The sequence below is a fragment of the Lagopus muta genome, chromosome 2 (genome assembly GCF_023343835.1).
Source record: "Lagopus muta isolate bLagMut1 chromosome 2, bLagMut1 primary, whole genome shotgun sequence".
NCBI lineage: Eukaryota > Metazoa > Chordata > Aves > Galliformes > Phasianidae > Lagopus > Lagopus muta.
The window spans coordinates 9,353,930-9,375,457 of NC_064434.1; the positions used below are offsets into that span (position 1 = coordinate 9,353,930).

The window sequence follows — 21,528 nt, forward strand, 5'->3', positions numbered from 1 at the left end:
AGCACCAGCACCATTACCAGGTGCTTCTGTTCACCGTGCTTGTAGCCTTCCTGGGCCTTCCTGCAGTACGGCTCTGCTGCCAGTCCTGTTCTGCTGCCTGCCACAGGCACGGGGGAGAGGTGGGCGCTGCCGGGGACTCCATCAGATGTCTGCCACTGCCATCTGCTGGATTGCCTTCCTTCTACAAACACATCTGTACGGCTCCCAGCTGCCGGAACAACGCCCCGAGCCCCAGTGCCTTTTGCATTTTTGCATTGCAAAGCTGAGGAAAGGTGGTTCTGTGCAAAGTAAGCTGAATGAGGGAGGGGGAGCAGGCAGGGGGAGGAGGAGGAAGGCTGGGGCAGAGGAGAGGCATCTCGATGGGAAGTTGGAGGAGGCTGCCTGGGGGACAAGCCCAGCCTGGAGAGACGCTAGGAGAGGTGCTCCAGCACTCTGTTCATCCTCGTGGCCATCCTCTGGGCCCTCTGCAACAGTTCCACAGCCTGGACACAGTACTCAGATGGGGCCTCATGAGGGCAGAGTGGGACAATCTCGTCCCTCTCCCTGCTGCCTCCTCTCTGTTGGTGCAGCCCAGGATACCATTGGCCTTCCAGACAGCAAGAGCATCCTGCTGGCTCCTGTACAGCTTTTCATCCACCAGAGCCCACAAGTCCTCCTCAGGACAGCTCTCAATTCTCTCACCACCCAGCCTGTTTTTGTGCTTGGGACCTTGCATTTGGCCTTATTGAGCTTCATGAGGTTTGCACAGGCCCATCTTTCAGGCTGCCAGGGTCGCTGTGAATGGCATCCCTTTATCCCTCCAGCACACTGACTGCACCAATCTGCTTGGTCTTGTCTACAGATTTGCTGAGGGCGAACTCCATCCCACTGTCTGTGTCACCAACAAAGAAGTTAAGTAGTGCCAGTGTCCATACTGACCGTTGAGAAACACTGACTGCAACTTGAGTGTGACCACTCAGTGGGTTATGCTCTAAAAGACAGGCCAGAATGCAAAAGCAGAAAGGAAAGTGATGCCTGAAGCATTCTTCACTCCGTCATTTCTGAGCTTCTGGGCATGCGTCTTTGCTGCTTAGGTGTTGTTCATGTGTGTTTATACATAGGTAATTCACACATACACGCCAAGACTTGTGCACACAGGAATGCTCTTTCCATCTACTTCTCCTCTTGTTTCTCTGCTCACTCACTGTCATCTCACAGTACAACAACCAGAGCACAGCCCATGAAATTAAACAGTAGGAATTAATGACCAACCTTTAGAAGAAAAAGGTGGTCGTTTATCTGTCACACACTCGAGCCATAGTTTTGCTGCTTGAAGGACAAATTTGACATGGTTGCTCGATCCTCAGAACAGAGGGGCTGTTGCATTACCTTTGCTCTCACTGCTAGCTCATAAACCTAACACCACCCATTTATTTTACAGCCCTGGGTCTCGATCCATTTTTAGCAAAAATCACTGCCTCGTACGGAATGAGTCACATACACAAAGACCCTGATGATATTCATCTAACTATTCAACAAAGTGTGAGATTGAGCTCCTCCAAGCTGCTAAACTGACTCACCCCGATGCGCAGACTTATCACAGCCGGTCCAATGTCAGTACTAGCCTCAGTTGTACAAAATCAGGGCTTGCCATCGCCTGTCACTGAGCCAGCTGAAGCTCTCAGAAGTGTGGAGCTACATTGCAAGCTAAGGCTAGCTTGACATCTGGCCAGTGGCTGGCAATGAGCGCTGCAGGAATTGAGCCTGACTGATGTGACAGCATGTGCTCTTAGCAAATCTGTGGATGGCAGTGGGTTACAGGGTGGCTGGCATGCCAAACAGCAGAACTTCAGTCCAGAGGGAAACGGAGGGCAATGCTGACACTCTTGTTTTCCTCAGAGCCCAGGACGGAAAGGGCTAAGCACAGGTCCCAGGGACCTGGAGCTCCTGGGCAGACCACCACGATCTCACAGCGTACACACAGATGAAACCACAGGGCTCTGCCTGGCATCTCGTTTGTCTCAGGCTGTACCATTGAACAGTAGGGATGCGCTGCCTCTTTCTGACACTTCTACTGTAAATATCCAACGAAGGAAAAAGAAATTCCGATTTGCATACGCTGGGATCGAAGTAAATAAGTAAACATTTTGGAAAGTGAGTGCACGTACGCATAGCCACCCATGCATACATTGAAACCTCCCATCCAAGGAGAGATGAGCCTGATGTTGGTTGTTTATGTTCGTGCAGTAAGAATTCTATGGGGTGAAAAACAGAATCAACCACATCAACTCACTTCATTTCAATGTCCGTTTTATTGTAATCAATTTGCTGTTTGTGAGCTTTCAGCATCTCGTTTTGGCACTAAGCACCCGTGCTTGTAAACACTAGGCAACATAAATAAAATCTTATTACAGTAGTATCTACAGAAAATGAACTTGGTGCAAAATATGATACCTGCATCTTCTCAGCTTCCCTGCATCCGTGCACAATCCAGTAATATACAAAGGCTGTCTATCCAAAGTGCTGAATCTGCTCTTCAGTATTTGCACAGAGAGAAAGGATGGGCGAAATGATGTTTGACTGGACCTTGGGAGAAACATTCACATCTCCTGAGCGACCTTGAGGAAGCCACCCAATCCATCCTTTGATCTGTTCATCAAACCCTAAGAAACAGAAATTATTTCCAAAAGGATGATAACTGCCAGCTATCATTGTGCCTATGCTTGGACAAAAAGACTTCCTGCATCTGTGCAGCTGCTGTGTCACCACTTGGGAGGAGGAGTGACACAGCAGAGTGAGATTGCAGTCAGTTACACCGCTCTGAGACAGCTGGAGGATCGAGTGACCCTGTTCCAGGAATGGAGTGTTAAGTACAGGTCTGCAGAACAAACACTGACAGAAAGGTGACCTCAATAATATTCGGTATTTTGAGAGACAACAAGACATTTTAGGGCCAAACACTCGGACCTTTTTAGGCTATTAGTTTCCTCAACTAATAGAGGGAACTGGAATAGTGTTTTTGAGCACTTCCCATCTCATGTCAGAGGTCTTTCTATGGCACGTGTAGGGTGATTTAGTTTGAAATGTGGTGCGAGTATGTTCTGAGACAGAGAAAGGACTGTTGTGACTGTGCACCTGAGGTTGGAAGGAACAAGGGAAAGCCACACTCCCAGAGATGATACCTGAGCAGACAGGGATGTTTTGCTGTGAGCATGTATGCCCATGATTTATTTACTGGAGAAGCAGCATGATCGCAGGGGGCAGAGCTAGGTGGAAATAGTGAAGGGCACTGCCAAGGATGGCTTAAGGTCACAGCCTGCTGTGGGATTAATACTTCACTGTCAGTCTTCTATTGCCTTACGGCTTGAAATACGAGAGCTAAAATTTAGATCTGCTCAGGATGGACAGCTGAAAAACACACATTTCTTTGGGAAATCTGCTGAGTGAAAGCTGAAAATGAGAAAAACAAATGCCCCAAATTCTAAGGAATTGTGAGAAGTCCTGGCTCCAGTCCCTCCCAGCTGAAACCTTTCGGTGACACTTTAATTCTATTCATTCTCCCTTCCAGAATACTATTCTCTGAACCTTGAAAACCAAAGTGTTGCAGTAAGTGAGGAAGGACCAGGAGGATGTTAACTCAGTTCACATCGCTAGAGGTCGGAGCAACTTCCAGGAACAGCTGGAGATGCAAAGTGACCCTCTGTAAGAAGCGGGGCTGGCACTTGAAGCGAACCAGGGGGAAGTAAAGGACAACACCGCTAAAAACGAACAGGGCTACGTAGAGAATCTCAATCTGGGGTTGGTCGATGATTGGAGCTAACACCAGGTACACGGCTGCCATCAGCACAACTATGGGGATGACAATGGGGACCTGTGAAAACAGAACGTAAAGACAGCCCTGAATCTTGTGCAGAAAGCTTTTTAGATGAACAACTGCCGCAGCCTGATGGATTATCCAGAAATCACAGTTAATCCAGGCTTCCTGTTTCCCAGATCACTCCTCCTCTAAAGCTGAACAGCCCTTCAAGAGCTACACCACGTGCCATAACCCCTGGTCTTCCCTGCCCTCCCAGACCTGAAGATGCAGACAGCTGTTTTAGTTCCAGATCTGCCCTTGCTCTCCAGACTACTTTGCATCCAAAACCTGAGCAATAGACAACACCCACATCGATGTGCCCAGATTGAATCTTAGCACCCTGGAGCCAAAAGGTTTCTTGAAGTGTTCACAGACAGGTGGACAAGGAACCTCAGAAACGATTAAATAGAATTATAGAATCGCCTGCTGCCTGGAGGAACACCATGAAACCCAAGAGGAAGCCTCAGCTCACTCATGGCATCAGGAGAAAAAGCAGATAACTCCCGATTTCTTTCCACTGAACTGATTAGTGGGGAGCAAACCTCTCCCCTGGCCATGACAGAGGACTTGGGCTGTTCTGGCCAGCTTTTTTTCTCTTAGGTCAGGCTCTCTTACCTGGGCCATCTAGTCCAACCATCAGCCCCCCACCACCAATGCCCACTAACCACGTCCCTCAGTGCCACATCGACCCTTTTCTTGAATATCTCCAGGGATGGTGGCTCCATCGCTTCCCCAGGCAGCCTGAGCCAGTGCACATTATGGGATAGAACATGCAATAAAAAAAGGAAAATCACACCAAATCTGTAAGCAACAAACCCCAGCTCTTTCTCATTCCTCAGAAAGCTATCTTATTCGTTTGGATGGTCAAGGAAAAGGGCTAGGGGGCTCTATGTTATTACTTCACCTTGTAAGATCTTGGCAGGTCTGGTTTCTTGATTTTTAAATACAGGAGACCAGAAATAGTCATGCCATAGAAAAACCATGCTATAAAACTGGAAAAAAAAACAACATTAAATTTGGGGTGAGATCAGTCAACAACGTCAGTCCTGCTTTGCATGTCCCAAGTACACATATCTTCAATTAAAAAGGATAATATTGATATAAATTTAGTCATTCTTGCATTCGTTTCTTTTCCAGCACAAATAATGCAAACCTCAGAATGGTCTGAATATGACAGATTCATTTCAATATGAGGATGAATCACAGCCAGTTAAGCATTCATTCAAAAGCATTCACGCGTTGCAGAGATCCTGGTTTATAAGATCTTTCTTCTCTCCTCCTCCCTCGTCAGCATCGGTCAAGAAGCAATAAGTCATGTTCAAATGAGTATTAAAAGAAAATACTTTTGCAGAACGTCATCACCCAGCACTGCAGGGGGTGCAAAGAGAAAGGCCGTGCTCACCTGAAATAGGTCACAATGCTGGTGAAGTTTCCTGAGATTATCATTATTAAAGACATTGCAGAGGTGAACAGCAGCGCAGGAGAAGGCGTGAGGCATCGCACGTGGGCCATGGACAAGATGTCAGGCTGCAAGCCAAAGCAGAACACTTGTCATGTCGTTGTCATGTTGTGGATGTGGGGATGTTGCTCATCCCCGCAGCCGCTGGGGGCAGTTCTGCCTGCAGCCACATCCACTCTGGCTCATCACATAAGCACCATGATCTAAAAGCTGTTCAGCTGTGAGGAATGTAAACATGAACCCTCCCAGCAAGGACATTTTGAGTCTCTCTGATTTCACAACAGATTTGCTGGGTTTAGGCAGACAAGATGAGGTCTTCAAGCTACCAATGTGACAGATGAAGGCTGAGTCAAATCAGAGCTTTCCTGACCATCACCAGAAAAGCAGCCTGGCCTTCTCACAGTCCCACTCTCCTGCCCTCTGTCACATTGCTCTGAGACCTTTCCTGGTCCAACTGGAAAACGGGATGACCATTTCCAACTTGCAACCAATGCAAGGGAAGATTGGTTCCAGAACATGGAGAGAATGGTAGGCTTTTTACTTCTCGGTTCATTGGGAATGCTTAATAGAAAGTCTGTTGATTTTTTCCAATTTTTATTCTTATTTTACTTTTACTATCATGCAAGTTGTTCTGCTAGGCTCAGTCTGAGAAAAAGACTGAGCAAGAGGTCAGCTCTTAAGTCCAATATGGTGAAACTCAGACTGTGAACTGCTCAGCACAGAGCTTGCCACAATAACAGATGCTGTCATAGAATCACAGAATACTTAAGGTTGGGAAAAACTACTAAGATCATCCAGTCCAACTGCCCACCCAGCACCAGTATGACCCACAAAACCATGTCCCTAAACACTGCTGTTTCTTGAACACCTCCAGGGACAGAGACTCCTCCACCTCCGTGGGCAGCCTGTGCCAACGCATCACCACTCCTTCTGAGAATAAATGTTCCCTAATACCCAACCTGAACCTCTCCTGGCACAATTTGAGGCCATTCCATCTTGACCTATAGCTGTTACGTGGGAGGAGAGACAGAACCCCACCTCACCACAGCCTCCTTTCAGGGAGTTATGGAGAGCCATAAGGTCTCCCCTGAGCCTTCTCTCCTGACTGAACAATTCCAGAGAGCGTCACCACTGAAGGAAGACACCAATTCAGTCACCTCCACCAACCTTGTCATTTATGTACATGGAATATTCCCTGCAGTGCCAAAGGAGCGGAGCTGATGCAGAGTGCTATACTTTCCCCCTGAGTAGAAATACTGGATGGTGTGGGGAGGGAGAAGCAAAGCAGCAGCAAGCTCCATGAGGAACACAACACATCTCAAAGCAGAGGAGGTTGAATGCAGCGCAGCTCAAGTGCCAAAAGTGGAGCCAACTTCCAGATGTAGCAGAAGCATCCAGACGTGTGTATATGTGCACCTCATATGTTGTATACATGTGTTTGTGTATGTGTGCACCTACTGGGAACATAGCTCAACCTCACTTTCAGCTGGACCTGGGCCGTGGGGCTGTGGCAGCCTGGCCACTGTTAGGCCAATGGATTCAGCCCTGCCTAACAAGACTATTTAAAAAACAAATCTAGGGAAGTTCCGAACATCAGTGTCACCTTGCAATTGCTGTGAAGAATATAAAGTTGCCCAAAGCAAACCAGATGTCCTTTTTGATTTCTTACCATATGACCTTCCCTTGCAGCGATGTAGCACACGCGGCCTCCACTAAAGAATGTGCCATTGGATGAGCCAAACGTAGACAGTGCCACTGACAGGGAGATGATCCATGCCCAGTTACCCAGGACTTTGTTCCTGAGGTGAGAAAGAATTTATGGCACAACATCCAGCTCGCGAGTGTACTGAATATTCATCCTAGAACCCAACAGCTCTCTTTACTCCATTATTCTCATTGAACATTTTTTTCCAAGCTTTTCTACTGATTGAAAGCCTTCTCCTCACTCCCATAATATTTAGTTGCTAGGAACTTTGTCTTGTCTAGAACAAGCTTTTCTTCCTGCCTGGTGTATTTCCACCTAAATCTGTCCACACCGTAATGGTGGACACACAAAACTCACTGTTTTATGCGCATTTATGTTGCATGACTCCAGCAGATACTGCATTTACAGCCAACAGTATAAGAATGGAAAATGCAGAAAGGCTGTTATCACCATTAGAATTGTGTGGCATGAAGCCATACGTACGCCTTTTCAGTATCACTTATCCCAAATATTCGAAAATCAACAGCTGGGCTTCCCAAAACTATGGCAGTTGCTCCCGTGCCACAGTCACTTCACAGTTTACAAGTTTATAGTTCATAGTTTACACATATAGTTTACAAGTTTACTGTCCAGGTTACAGGCCTTCTGGATTTGGGTTATTAAGCCATTTGCCACAGTCAGAACTGAACATTTCCTTGTCTCGAAATGATGGAATCTGAGCACCTCTTACAATTGCAGGACTCCATTGCCTCAAGTCAGCAGTGTTTCTCCCTAGCAATCTTCTTTGTTTGAACAGGTTACAAAGCCTCACTGAACTGCCTCATGAGCCTTCTCTGCACTTCCTTTCTCACCACTCCCAATTAACACCTAATTTGTGAGCCCCCTCCTTTTTGACGCATCTTCTTTCCCTTCCTGATTCATCTTTTCACCCCAAAAGTGAGCTCAGGAGATTCAACAAATCCAAGTGCAAAGTCTTGCACCCAGGTCGAGGCAACCTCCACTACCAATACAAACTGTGAGATTAAAGGATTGAGAGCAGCCCTGCTGAAAAAGACCTGGGGGTACTGATGGATAGGAAGCTGGACATGAGGCCTCACAGCACAGAAAGCCAACTGTATCCTGGGCTGCATCCAAAGAAGCGTGGCCAACAAATCCTACCCCTCTACTCTGCACTGGTGAGGTCTCTCCTGAAGTACTGCATCCAGATGTGGAGTCCTCAGTATACAAAAGACATAGACCTGCTGGAGCGCATCCAGAGGAGGGCCACAGTGATCCAAGGGATGGAACATCTCTCCTATGAGAACAGGCTGAGAGTTAGGGCTGTTCAACCTGGAGAAGTTCACCTGATAGCAGTCTTTCATTATCTAAATGGCAGCTACAAGGAAGAAGGGGATAGACTCTTTAGCAGGGTCTGTGGTCACAGGACTAAGCAAAATGGTTTCAAGCTTAAAGAAGGTAGATTTATGTTGTATATAAGGAAAAATCTTTTACAGTGAGGGTGATGAGGCACTGGAACAGATTGCCCAGAGATGTGGACAGGCTGGACCAGCCTCTGAGCAACCTGTTCTAGCTGTGAATGTCCCTGTTAATTGCAGGGGAGTTGGACTAGATGGCCTTTAAAGGCTCCTTCCAACTCTAAGGATTCTGTGATGCTTATGGAGGAATAAATGCACTTAAGTGCGATGTGTCCTCCTCTGGCTTCTTTATGCCTCTCATTTCCCTCCTTAATGGCCGAAATGGCTGCACCTCCTGTCACCAACCACAGGGAGCACACCCTCCTCAGCCCATGGCCATCCACCTGTCCTCAGGGCTTCCGGGTGCTGCTGAGATTCCTGATTGCTTCTTCAGTGCTTCTCCTTAGTTGTGTTTTTGGGGTGAAAAGATGAATCAGGAAGGAAAAGGAGATATGTCAAAAAGGAGGGAGCTCACAGATTAGTTGTTAATTGGGAGTGGTAAGAAAGGAAGTGCAGAGAAAGTTCATGAGGCTGCAGTTTAGTGAGGCTTTGTTACCTCTTCAAACAAAGCATCAGACCTTTAAAAGTCTTTGTAATTACATGAAATGCTGTTAGAGAACATACCTAGCAAGAGCTCGTTTAGATAAGCTGAAGGTGTTGTGAAAAGCACACAGCAGCAAAGCTGCTGCTGACTTTTTAGGGAGAGAATGAGCAGCAACATAATCTCTGGATATAATGTGTCATGGTTTCTGCCAGCCAACTCACTGGGGAGATCATGGATTCTGTGTCTTAGAAATACTTAGGCTGAAGTTGGGTGTTCTGGTGGAAGAGCACCTGGTTCAAAGCCATCGCTGCCTATATTTCTCACGAAGGTCCTTTCCTTCCTATCCTAAAACCCTCGGTGTTCAATACCACCAAACTGATTCTGTGGAACAGCTCAGGCTGACGGAAGGTGCAAATAGTTTGTAAGCAGATGGGGAAACTGAACCAACGCGCTTTTGTCTCACCCCCAAATCACCGTCACTGCATTTGTGGGGCAGCACGCTGTCCTCTCCACTTCTCTGCAAAACATAGGATATATGTATGGATATATATCTGGATATGTATCTGAGCTGGGCTTATGTGAGAACAGCACCTAAATCTCCCAATATTCAGGGGAGAACCTGTGTTTTGCTAGACCACATGGGCTGTGTTACCACAGGCAGAGCTCACCCCCAGGTGACGGCCACAGCTCCTGAAGTCAGCAGCTCAGATGGAGCCATGGCCGCAAAGTAGCTGATGTTTACCAGCAAATACAGGCATGTAACCAAAGGAATAGCAATCATCACAGCTCTGGGAAGGGTCACCTGGGAAAGGGATGACAAGAGTGTTAGATGCAGCATGTTTACGCTGTTGTTTTGTCTTTGCTATGAACTGAAACACATTTGCTCACAATACTTTTCCCAGACTTATACCCAGATTCATAAGGAAGTTTTTACACCAATCTCCCGTACTATTAGGCTGTACATTTCAAAAGCTGTTCCTCAAAATAAAACAAATCATATTCAAAACATTTTGCTTCATAGATGCCCAGGAAGTCTGTTGCACACTTGTTGATTATTTTCATATTGGTTCATTTGCTGCGTATGGCTCCTGATGTGCTGCATCTCTGCACGAACATCCGATGGAAATGGGTGAAAAACCAGTGTGTGCTGCATCCTGTGTAACAGCACAAGGGAAATCTGCTCCAGGAAGGAATTATTTTGTTCTTAATGACAGAATACCACCTGTGTGCCCACAGACTACTTTAAGCTGCATCAATATCAGTAACTACTGCTTCGTGCAATTGAAAGAATGAGAAAAGAGCACCTAGTAGTCATCTCAGAGCCATTTTCTATTTAAAAAACATGAGATATCCATTTTTGTATTCCCCACTCTTACTGTAGGACAAGATAAGGCAATTCCTTATGTTGTTACCTCCACCCTGTCCAGGTCTGAAAATCAGTACACACAGTCCTGTGGGAGAGAGTGCCACGTGATTCTAGGATCTTTGCTTCCATTTAGATTAATATTCAACTGTGCATTTCCATTTAAACTGTAAAATCTTGCACACTGCACTGGCAGAAAGTGCAAGGTATCCATGCTGTGCTCACACAGCTTGACGGTGCTGTGGTGTCCCATCTGTGATCTGCACGGCACAGGGAGGGCTGATGTGAGATGCAAGTGAGCTACTTCAGTGCCTACAGCATGGACCAAACAATGCCTAGAAAATAGATGATTAAAAACAAGGGTTGTTCAGAGGCTTAGATTCCCTTATCAGTGAGGCTCGGCCTGCTCTGGTTCCCCTCCATGCAATGAGGAGGGACAAGTGCTTTTCTGAAGCACGCATTACAGATTAGATCTTTTGAGGAATATGTGGTATTGAGAAACCATTAGCAGTAGGGTGGCTGCAGCACTTTTCTGCATAAATCTGGATATCTGGTGTGAGATGCTCTGAACTCTGAGGAAACTTCAACACCCAACCACCTAGAAGCTCTTTCTCCAGCCACTGAGATCTGGTAGCACTTTCTTCTGGATAGGCTGCTCTTTTCCTTTGAGCCTCATTTTTGTTTGTCCTGTCACGTTTCCAGACACATCCATAGGTGTCCTGCCCCACTACAACAGCAACAACAAAACAGCAGTTTTTCCCTGATGCCCTATCCTTCAGTTACCCACAGCAGCAAATTTGCATAACCACTGGGCAAATACAACGCAGCTCACTCACCTCAGGGTTCTTCAGTTCCTCAGTTACGTAGTTCAGGTTGTTCCAGCCATCGTAGGACCAGAGCCCCTGATAAAATGCCACTCCGATCGTCCCAATACCTGCATTTGTGCCTTGAAAAGCATTCTGAAAGCTCTGAGTCTGCCCGTTGGCAAGCAGCACCAATCCGCCCACCACAATCACCAGCAAAGCCAAGAGTTTGGCAGCTGTAAAAACATTCATAACAGACATCGCCAGCCTCACGTTGAGGCAGTTGATGATGGTTAGGACCAGGATGCAGGCAGCAGCTGTACATTTGATGACAACCTGCGGGGATGAGCATCCTTGGTAGAACGGCGCGACGGCGTATTCGGCAAAGCTCAGACAGACAGCTGCCAACCCAGCTGGTCTCACCAGGATGACAGAAGTGTAGGCGAAAAGAAAAGCAGGAAAGGAACCAAAGATCCTCAAGATGTAAATATATTCGCCTCCAGACTCTTTGATCACGGTTCCAAGCTCAGCGTAAGACAGGGCTCCGAACGTGGCCAGCAGACCACACGCTGCCCACATGAGCAGGCTGCTGGCGGGGCTCCCCATGTGATGCAGCACCCACTCAGGGGACATAAAGATTCCCGAGCCTATCATGGTGCCTGCAATTAATGACACTCCGCTAATCAGGCCGACCTCTTGTTTCAGCCTTAATTTCTCCCTTCCTTCACTCGGATCTGCGGATGAATGAGGCGAATCTGATGTTTGCCTTCTCCTCATTGTGGACCTGTTAGGAGATGTTTCTTCAGAGGCAGTACGGAATAAGACTGAGTCATTTGAATAAGAACCACCTAAGGTCTTGAAGGTTAAGTTAATAATTATAAGAGTCACACTGTTAAGGAATGGACATGCTCTTCCCCTGTTTTGCATTCTTCCATTCCCTGTCTTCTCTTGCTAATTTATAATTGTTCAGATCCTGCCAAGTTTGATTATCTTTGACTGCCATTACAATAATGGCAATGGATTGTGCTTAGCAGTACTTGAGTCGTGCAGTACCTTACCAGATTGTGCCCCTGGTCACATCTATAAATTACGCTTCTAATGGCACCTGAAGCAGACTTAAGATAAGAAAAATCCCCATGCAAATCTGTACTTTATTCTTTGCCTTAAAGTCAAAGATCAAGCATCTGCTTTAGTGCTGAATTATATTTTCACTCCCCACTATCAAGGGATCAAACCAGCCTGTCAACCAGCCCTGCTCAACAAGGAATATTTCCAGTTCCTTCACCAAAGACACAGAAGCGTTCTGCTAAAAACAGCCCAGGTTCTGCTTTCTTGTGGAACAGTGGGGGGAAATTCTGGCTTTTTCAAATTTTAGGAGGCACAGGAGGAGAAGAGTGAAGAGGCAACAAATGCATTTTATGGGCCCCTTATGTCAGTGTCTGTGAGGTACGCAGATTCATAGCAGACCACAGTGTTCAGAGGATGCTGTCACTGCTCTTCATATACACTGAAATGCACACAGTGAGGAGAAATGCAGAGGCACACGCTTTCGGCAATGCCTCTACTTCCTACTGATCTAACAAAATTCAGGATTTGGGGAGGCCTCTGCAGGGAATCAGAAGATTGTTACAATGCATGAGGGTGCATTTTGTGATCTGTGATACGTGTGAAGCACTGAGAAGGGGATGTCTGCACAGATTTCTTTCGACGTAAAGTAAACTTTACAGACTGCAACTGTGAAGGAGGAGAACTACTGTCCCTGGTGGTCTCTGTCAGCCTTCTGCTGTGATGAATACCAGAAAACAGGGCTGGGACCTTCCTCAGGACTTCCTAGACACGGCAGACCTTGATTCTTTACAACAATCCGTCCTCCTGAACCATTTGAGCTAAAAAAAAAAAAAGCATGAATATAAACAATTATTGTTATTTCTAATTTCTTCTCTTTCCCTGTTTTGTTTTTTATGATTTTAAATTATCTTCTTAGCTTTCCTATGGATGAGTCTTGAGCTCTTAGCAAAATCCTTAGCACCCATAAGAAAAAGAAGGTAAACAAGTTGTCCAGTTTCTCGTGGTAAAGCAAATAAAGCAGAACAGATTTTAACATCAAGTTTTAGTTTCTTTAAAGATGGATAAAAAAGAGATCTCATTTAAAAGTATAAATCTTATTGCCAGACGAAGGAGATCATTAGAAAAGCTTTTCCTTTTGGTAAGGTGTGCTGGGAGTCGTTCCTGACACTAACTGCCATGTCCCAGCCGTTAAGAGAGAGAGCAACGATCAGACTTGCAAATCCCCTCGGTTAGATTAAGGTGAAATGACGTTCAAGGTCCAAACACGGTCATCAATTTTAATGAGGGTTCCTCTAATACAATTACGAGTATCGGCACTCTTACAATTATGTCTAAGCTGTTCTGCTAACCTATCTGACACTATAGGAAATCGAAATAAGCTTTGTGTTACTTAGCAACTTGAAGAGAAGGAAAAAGAGAGAGATGGACAGAAGTAGAGAGCACCGGTCGGGTTGCAGCCCTGCTCCATCCAGGTAGGGTGCTTGGTCTGAAAGTGTTCATCCAGAGGTGCCACCTGAGCTGCTCCTGAGCACCTTTTGTGCCCGCTAGATGTGGGGCTTCAAGCAGCACATCCACAGGTAAAGCTGCGTTATCACTGAACAGGGAGTTTGGGTCAGAGCAAGGCCATCCCAGCTCCCTCACCTCATCCTTGAGCAGCTCACCTATTGTCATGGTGACCATCCTATCTTGCAAGTGTTTGAGGCATTTCCAGGCATACCACAGATAAGGTGTTTCCCACTTGTCTGCTGTACCAACTCACTAGTATTCACTTGGAAATGGATCCCAGCTTGATTCTCAAAGACAATTATAAACATTCACAGCTGATCAATGCATAACTTTCACAAAAATGAAAGGTTATTTTGTCTGTATCAAAGAAGTTTTTTTAAGTCTCCTTAGTAAAGGTGTGAGTTCTAACAATAAACACATGCTCCTTGTACTGCAAGGGTGCAAATTAATTCATTTTGAGTTAATGGTTTGTAAAGTGCTTGAAAAGTTGAAAGCAGGCATCCCAGTAATGCAGAATATTTTGGATTACTGCTACTAAGTGACAGTGCTTGTCTTGTTAACTGGTTTAACTATCTGTAGCATAATCGTTTTACAATTAGGCAACACTAGAATCCTTCAGAGGTCTAAGGATACGAGGGTTTTTTTCTGCACTATAGACTACACAGACTTCTGTGCACAATTATACATACATTATGTATACCAGTCATATTTGAAAATGTATTCACAGAACACAGCTAAATCAATACTAAAAGAAAACTTACTGTGACTGCAGGTAGTTGAGCATCTGGTCAGGTCACAGAAGTATTTCAGTAACTGTTCCATTGTAATAAAGAAGTTTCTTTTCTCAAGTGTAAATGTAAGGCTCTGTGGAGGAGCTGAGAGGATCTTCTCAAACCTTTACAGTTTTGGCTCCTAGAAATAGAACTAGATGATCTTTGAGGTCCCTGCCAACCCAAGCCATTCAATGATTCTAAGAAATAAAGAACTCCTAATCTAATACTGTAGAACCAGAATTTGTTCAAACTTGATCATGTCTTAAAAATTTCTGTAAGACCACTCAGCGAGGATTAATTAATTGGTGAGCCAAAGCCTCAGTCAGTTTCTAAAGGGAGTCTATTTCTATTCCTCTGATCGTTGTCACTCAGTTCTATCTCCTACCCAAGGTAATAATAACTCTAATTAATAAGATAAGAACCTGAGGCTACTCCTGTTGAAGCTCAGATGGTCTGACTTCTCTGGATTTTTTTTCCATTGACTTCATTCTTTTTTTGACCGGTATCAGCAGTGGGGTGCAGGCAACCACAGATACTTTAGTCAAGTGGATTGGCACCATTATCAAAGCATTTGTCAAGATTGGATATGTAAAGATGTATCTCACTGCTCCACTTCAAAAACTGTGTATGAGCAGGAGTAAAAATAAAGCACTGCTTTCCCCTTCTGGGGAACAGCAAAACTTTGTTATTCAGGCTGCCATGTACAGGTCTGCAACCGAAGCAGCTCTCACTGGCCATTTGACATTGCAGTGGCTGGTTGCCATCTACTGGTCTCTAAGCAATAAAGCAGCTTTGTCCAGTGAATTCTGGCTTGCTCTACTTCAGAGATTGATATCTTGCATTACTGATTAAAAAGGAAATATGCAACAAGTGTTAGTTCTTGAGCATTAATGTAACATGAATTGAAAGTATGTTGAGCTCATGAATGAAAATTGCCCTTTATGTCACTAGGACTGTTTTTATCCCAGCAATAACTACAAGCACTACAGAAAAATAATTTAACATAAAAGCTGATGTCAGTTAGTAAAAAGCAGAAAAAACGTGCACAAATAATTTGCAGTGCTTAATTTTGGGCCCTGGGAGCTGCATTTGGAACACAGTTATAGGCTCATCTTCTCTCTATGCTATACTTTGGAAAGAGTTTCCATTCTCAGAACAGAAAGTAAAAACAACCTACAACCCGAGATCAGTGGCCAAAGCCTGCAGCTTTCCTGAGGCAGGCATTTCTTTATGCCTACTAATGCCTACTAAGAATCATTTGAGTTAGAAGGGATCCTTAGAGACCATCTAGTCCAATTCCCCTGCAATTGAACAGGGGCACCTACAACTCCATCAGGTGCTCAGAGCCCCATCCAGCCTGCCCTTGAGTTTCTCCAGGACAGGGCATCTGCCACCTCTGGGCAACCTGTGCCAGTGCCTCAGCACCACCTGTACTTGTGATATAAGCAGAGCTATCTGTTGAAAGGAGGGAGGCAACAAACGCTAGGAAACTGGAGCTCTGAAATAGGTTTTGAGCCCATAAGAAAAAATGGAGCAGAGAGAAAACATGTCACATGTGCGCTATGTGAAAATAGAAGGAAAAGTTGACTCACTCAGAGGTGTTTGCCTGGGCAGGGGGTGCCCTGTGGTGCTGGGCTCCAGGCACTCGCCTTCCACGAGCCCAGCCAGCACCACTGCTGGCTTCCAGCTACCAGAGCTGACCTGCACTCAGCCAGGGGCCGACTGGTGAGCTCCAGGCTGCTGCTGTCGCTTGGTAAGACCCCAGCACATTCTGGTTCTGCAGCTGCTGAACTGAAATACTGGGTTTTGTTTTGCATGATGAAGTGTCGCACGTTGTGCCAATCAGATACTGGGCATTTTGTTTCGTTGTCTTATTGTGTTCAGGAGGAAGCTGTTAGCGTTGTACTGTATGTTCTGTGCTGCCCTATGGAGCTGTACGTTGGGCAGTAACAGTCCAACCTCTCCATGCTGCATGGAAGGACACTTCAGTAAAAGAACTCATATAGAAAATAGTAATGGAGCAACACAAAACAAGGCTCATACGTGAAAAGGAAATAATAACCACTTGCATCAGTACTGGTCCCACTGCTGCATGCAAAGGTCAGGACTTGTTACTTAAAGTTTATTTTATAAATATCAAATAAAAATAGACAATTTAATTAAGAAGGTTTATAATAAAATTAGAAAGGAGAATTCTGCTTCTAATATGATTAGAGTAGCATTCTGAAGTTAAACAGGCAAATAAAGTATATGTTTTTGCCAATAGATGCTGCATACATTGGAAAGCAGTACAACCACAGAAGATCCCAAGAGATGCACAGACGCAGCAGGAGAGGACGTGTGTAAGTGTTCATTCCCCAACCTGGGGGAATATAACTTCAACAAAACAAACAGAAAAAAAACAACAGCTGTAGACTGATGCTGCCTCCAAGGTTCCCCACTTTGGCACTACAGTTACTGTACCAACACTGTGCTGTTGCTGTGTTTTCTTTCACCTGTTCACATCCACATTTCCTGCTTTTATCTACCTATGCACATACAGACACCGAGTATTCCAAACCTGTCCTGTTCTCTTTTTCACACCTTAGAACACCTTTACATTTGCCTTTATAATCTCTTTGCATCTCTTTGTACTCTGAAGAATTCCTTTTAAATCTTGAAACTCTTTTTTTATTATTATTACTTCTTAGCTTTAACTGAAGATTAACTTCTCCTACATGAAGTCTGTTTTGAAGAATCACCTCGTCTGTTTTTGAAGAATCACCTACCAGCACTGCGCACTGCCCACGTCCCTCAGTGCCATATCTACATTTCCAGAACACCTCCAGGGACAGTGACTCCATCTGCTCTATGGGCAAAAATGCATTCCTCCATTTATGAATAGATTGCCCTTTCCCTAATACTAAATGGTTTGTTATTTCCAAAACAAACTTTTACAACTCTCGCTTGTAGTTTAATCTATAACTTCATATTCACTGTGTTAGGTACCATTCTGTAACAAGACAGTGTCATCTCTACAGTTCTTATTAAAAATATCATAATGTTGCTGGTCCAAATCATGCCAGCTTCTCTTAGCTCCAAAAGCAACATAGTGACCATGTGTATATAACTCAAAGTCTTAAAGACTTTCCCCAAACCAACCTTGTATCACAAGAGACATTCCAGGTCATACTGGCTGTTAGAAAATAGAACAGAGGACTGGTTGAAGTGCAGCCTGTTAAATAAATTACAGCCCTGTGCTTTACACCCATATAAAGACCATTCCTGCACTCAGTGCAACCCCTGCACTTTGTGCCTGCTCCTCCTGGTCAGCTGCAGCCAGGGGAGGCATCTTCCTCCCAACAGCCCAAGTGGCTGAAGAGCTGCTTGCCCATCTGGAAGGACACACCGAGAAACGCAGCCAGGAAGAAAAGTAGGGTAACGTGGCTTGCAGCAGCTCGTGGAGGCAGCAGCTGTGGGCTGCCTCCCTGCCTGTTTACTTTCTTTTGGTCACGCTGTAAGAGCAGGGTGGGGCTGGGTAGGCTTATCCCTACATCACACTTTCTGCCATCAACATGTGGGGCAGGTCCATACTGCACTTCCCCAGCACTGAGTGGGGTTTCCACAGAGCCAGGCATGGCACAAGGGCAGACTTTGTCCCCACGTGCCCAGAACATTTAATGCGAGGGGTGGGCATGGGTGTGCCAGGGCTCCAGGCTGTACCTGGGCACCAAGGTGACTTCCTAGGATAAGCTTAGGCAGGGACAAGGGGGCTCATCCTGTCTCCATGTCTGTTACTGCCTACCTTCTCCAAGAGCCAAGACAAGGGTTTAATTTTAACAGCCTATTTAATTATAACCTCACTTTCACTCTGCCAAATGTCAAGAGGAAAAAAAAAAAACCGAAAACAACACGTTTGCCTGGAAAAATCACATAGGTGATGATGCTGTGCTAATATCTCTGACTGATGCTTTATGAAATTGTAACAAACATATTTTGCAGTTCCTGTTTCATCTTGTACAGCTTTACCAATAGAAAAACTAAAGATCTTGGGAAGATAGTGATGTGTTGATAGTGTAATTGCTCCCATCTGTAGCTTCAGTTAAAGTTATAAATAGATAGGAATAAAAGGATGAAATGAATTACACATCTTTTCTTGGGCCTTACAGGGGAAGCATGTGTGGGAGAGGGGAAAAGAATCCTATCAACTTATAATTCCATTTGGTATTTTAATTTAAGATAGGATGAAGAAAATGACTGTGCTTAAAGACTTGCAGGATTCGTTCTGGGCCCAGATTACAGCTTCCTAATTGCCCTTGTTGGTGATACAGTCAGCTGTCAAATTCATGACATAACGATGATGTCCAAGAATTCCTCTGAAGTAATACTGCTCTCTTAGACGGTATTTGATAAATCTATAGATGCTGTCTCCCAGTTTTTACCCCATAGCCAAAATGAGTGGATACGTTCTTTTATCGGTGCATACAAACTTCCTGTTCTGCAGCCCATAAATAGGATGTATTGGGAGGGAAGGAAGAAGTTTTCCAGCTGAACTGGATTCCTGTTTGGAGCCAGCTGAAGCCGGTAGGCACAGCAAGCCTCTGGCTCTGGGGTGTGTGGGCTGGTACCTATTTTTCCTGTTCCAGGGGAAAGGGAATTAATGACACCACTTTGAACAGCTAATCTCTGCTTCCCTCTTGCAAAGCTCTTTGCCCCCATTGTGACAGAACAGCAAAGGCATACCCGGGTGGCTTCTCCCCACATTCACAGAAGAACAAAGAGCTGCTCTTCTCACCCTGCCTTTTCCTTCTGCTACAGACACAGGCTCACCCTTTGGGCTCCCACCCCTGTGCTGGGGGTGTGGATGCAGCAGTGGCTGTTGGGCCCAGATAGGAGATTAGCTGAAGGCAGGAGTCCTGTACTGCAAGAGGGGAAGAGCTGATTCCAAAACAGCATTTTGCAATGTCAGAAAATACATTATTTAATCTCAGTGGCTTTTTTTTGTTTTTGTTTTGTTTTGCTCTGTGTTTAAGTAACTGCCTAGGAAGAGGAACACATTTGAAACAGCAGAGGTACTTTAAAAGTCTGTAAAACCTGCAGACGTAAAGATAAGCTCACATATGCATGAGCACTATTTATGCAACACTTGATGCAATACATGCATAGCTTTGACACCTACTTTTCAGTGTTACAGCACTCAACCATTTTGTTTATGCTCAGGAAGCAAGCAAGTATTGTCCTTCTTGAGTCTCTTTCTGGCATGGAACACTCACTGTGCTGTGCCTTGTTGCTCTGAAGGCATGTTTGACATAGCATATATTTTGTTTTCTTGATGTGCCAGCGGGTATGTCTTCACAGCAAAACAGCAGGCCAGAAGGGTGGCTTTTATCAGCTCTGAGATGATACACCCGTGCTGCATTTTGGTATTCAAGTGATGAGTTCAGTCATACAGACACAGTGAGTTGCTTGTGGTCAGCCCTCTTTACACTGTAAGAAGAAGAATCTATAGTCTAGAAATCACAACACAAGAGCAAAGATGAGAAGTCCCCACATGTTACCTTAAGTAAGTTCCACTTAGTGCAGAGCTGCTTCTTTCGGTCCTCATCAGAAGAACTTGCTGGAGGTGTTGATGTTGCAGTCAGCAATAGGTGCAGGGGCACTGATGAGCCTGAGAAGAGAAAGTGATAGAAGCACAAAGTACTGCTGCAGATATTTGTTCTAGTTTATGCTTGCTATCACGGCTCCTAATTTGTTAGGATGCAGATTCTAGATCATTTAAACTGGGGAGACTTTATGCAACCTAATTACAATTTCCAGATGTGCTCTGAGGATTCCTATAATGGTTTTGCTTAGGAGAAAAAAAAAACAAACATTCTTGCCCCCATCCTTTGTTTGGATATGGCTGAATGACCCATCTTCCTCATCTACTTGCACAAAACTAATTACTGTCACTGCCTTTTTTTTTCAAGTGCTCATGTGATTACTTCACTGCTCAGGATAGTTCTTTGAACTTCTTTATCTTCTATTAGAAATAAGAGTGTTACTCATTACAGTGTAATATATGAAATGAGTGAGAATCAATGTAATGCTTATCTCTGTGGTTTCATTCTTTGTGCTGAATACAATAGGCGATCCTTGGTTTTAAGAGCCACAATCTTCACTTCGCATGTAGAGTTTCTGGAACTTATTTCTCCAAAGGAAAGGAAAACATACTCCTGTTGAGACAATAAAGCTTTTTTTCTTAAGATAAGGGCCAAGAGCCACTCTGCTGAGGATGAGATGAATGTGGAACTAAAAAACAGCTGGCATTATCTCTGACTTTGCCACTCCACAGCCATCCCCATTTATGTACATGTAGTGATGTCATTAGTCACTCCTGTTACAATGGCTGTCTCTGGTTGTTGCAACTCTGAGGTATGTTTATGAGCCTCATTTATAGCCCAGCCAATTAGGAGGAGGTGAATGACTCAGGGACAAAAGCTGCCTTACTGGTGAAACGAGCGTTCAGCTGACTTCTGGGCAGTGTTAGCACAGACTTGGCAAAGCAGCTCCACGAGATACACTTCTTTCTCGTAACAAGTTCACAAAGACATGCTGCAGGGTTGTGCTTTCAATTCACCGACACCTCCTTTTGTGCATTTCCTTTAAACCTCTGGAAGAAAAGCTTTTGGGAAGGTTGGAAATGTTTTCAGAAGCAATTGCCATAGAATCATAGAACCGTAGCATCACTAAGGTTAGAAAAGAGCTCTAAGGTCATCTAGTCCAACCGTACGTAACCATCTAATGGCAAGTCAGCCTCCCTGCATTTTGAAACAACAGGATAGCAACGAGAAAGTCCAAAATTGTGACTAGCAGCAAAAATTGTCATAATTCAGCTGAGCATTTCTGTTGGTTCTAACATGAAGCATTCTCATTTGTACCGCCTACTGTGCCATGCCAGTTGAAAGCTAGTACAATAAACAAATAAGTAATCCAAGGTGGTCTTCATTGAAGAAATTTAGTGTTGCACTGGCAAGGGAAACAAATGGAACCATTCTGA

The 21,528-nt window shown here is 44.9% G+C and overlaps 1 protein-coding gene across 1 annotated transcript; it reads right to left on the reverse strand.

Moving 5' to 3' along the window:
- Nucleotides 1-2,637: 2,637 nt before the first annotated feature.
- Nucleotides 2,638-12,088, reverse strand: LOC125688723 (b(0,+)-type amino acid transporter 1-like). The gene is made up of 6 exons (XM_048935071.1): nucleotides 11,197-12,088; nucleotides 9,666-9,799; nucleotides 6,964-7,093; nucleotides 5,238-5,362; nucleotides 4,740-4,827; nucleotides 2,638-3,850 (listed from the first exon to the last, which is right to left on the reverse strand). The coding sequence occupies exons 1-6, from the start codon at nucleotides 11,938-11,940 to the stop codon at nucleotides 3,617-3,619; spliced, it is 1,455 nt and encodes a 484-aa protein (XP_048791028.1). The 5' UTR covers nucleotides 11,941-12,088; the 3' UTR covers nucleotides 2,638-3,616.
- Nucleotides 12,089-21,528: the final 9,440 nt, after the last annotated feature.

What these genes read in the sequence shown, in the direction of transcription:
- LOC125688723 (XM_048935071.1), bottom strand. Translation starts at nt 11,940, where the DNA reads ATGAGGAGAAGGCAAACATCAGATTCGCCTCATTCATCCGCAGATCCG. An exon ending in CTGCAAGGGAAGGTCATATG is followed by an intron (nt 5,363 to 6,963) that starts GTAAGAAATCAA and finishes TTTGGCTTGCAG; the next exon opens with CCTGACATCTTGTCCATGGC. An exon ending in AGCATTGTGACCTATTTCAG is followed by an intron (nt 4,828 to 5,237) that starts GTGAGCACGGCC and finishes TTTTTTTTCCAG; the next exon opens with TTTTATAGCATGGTTTTTCT.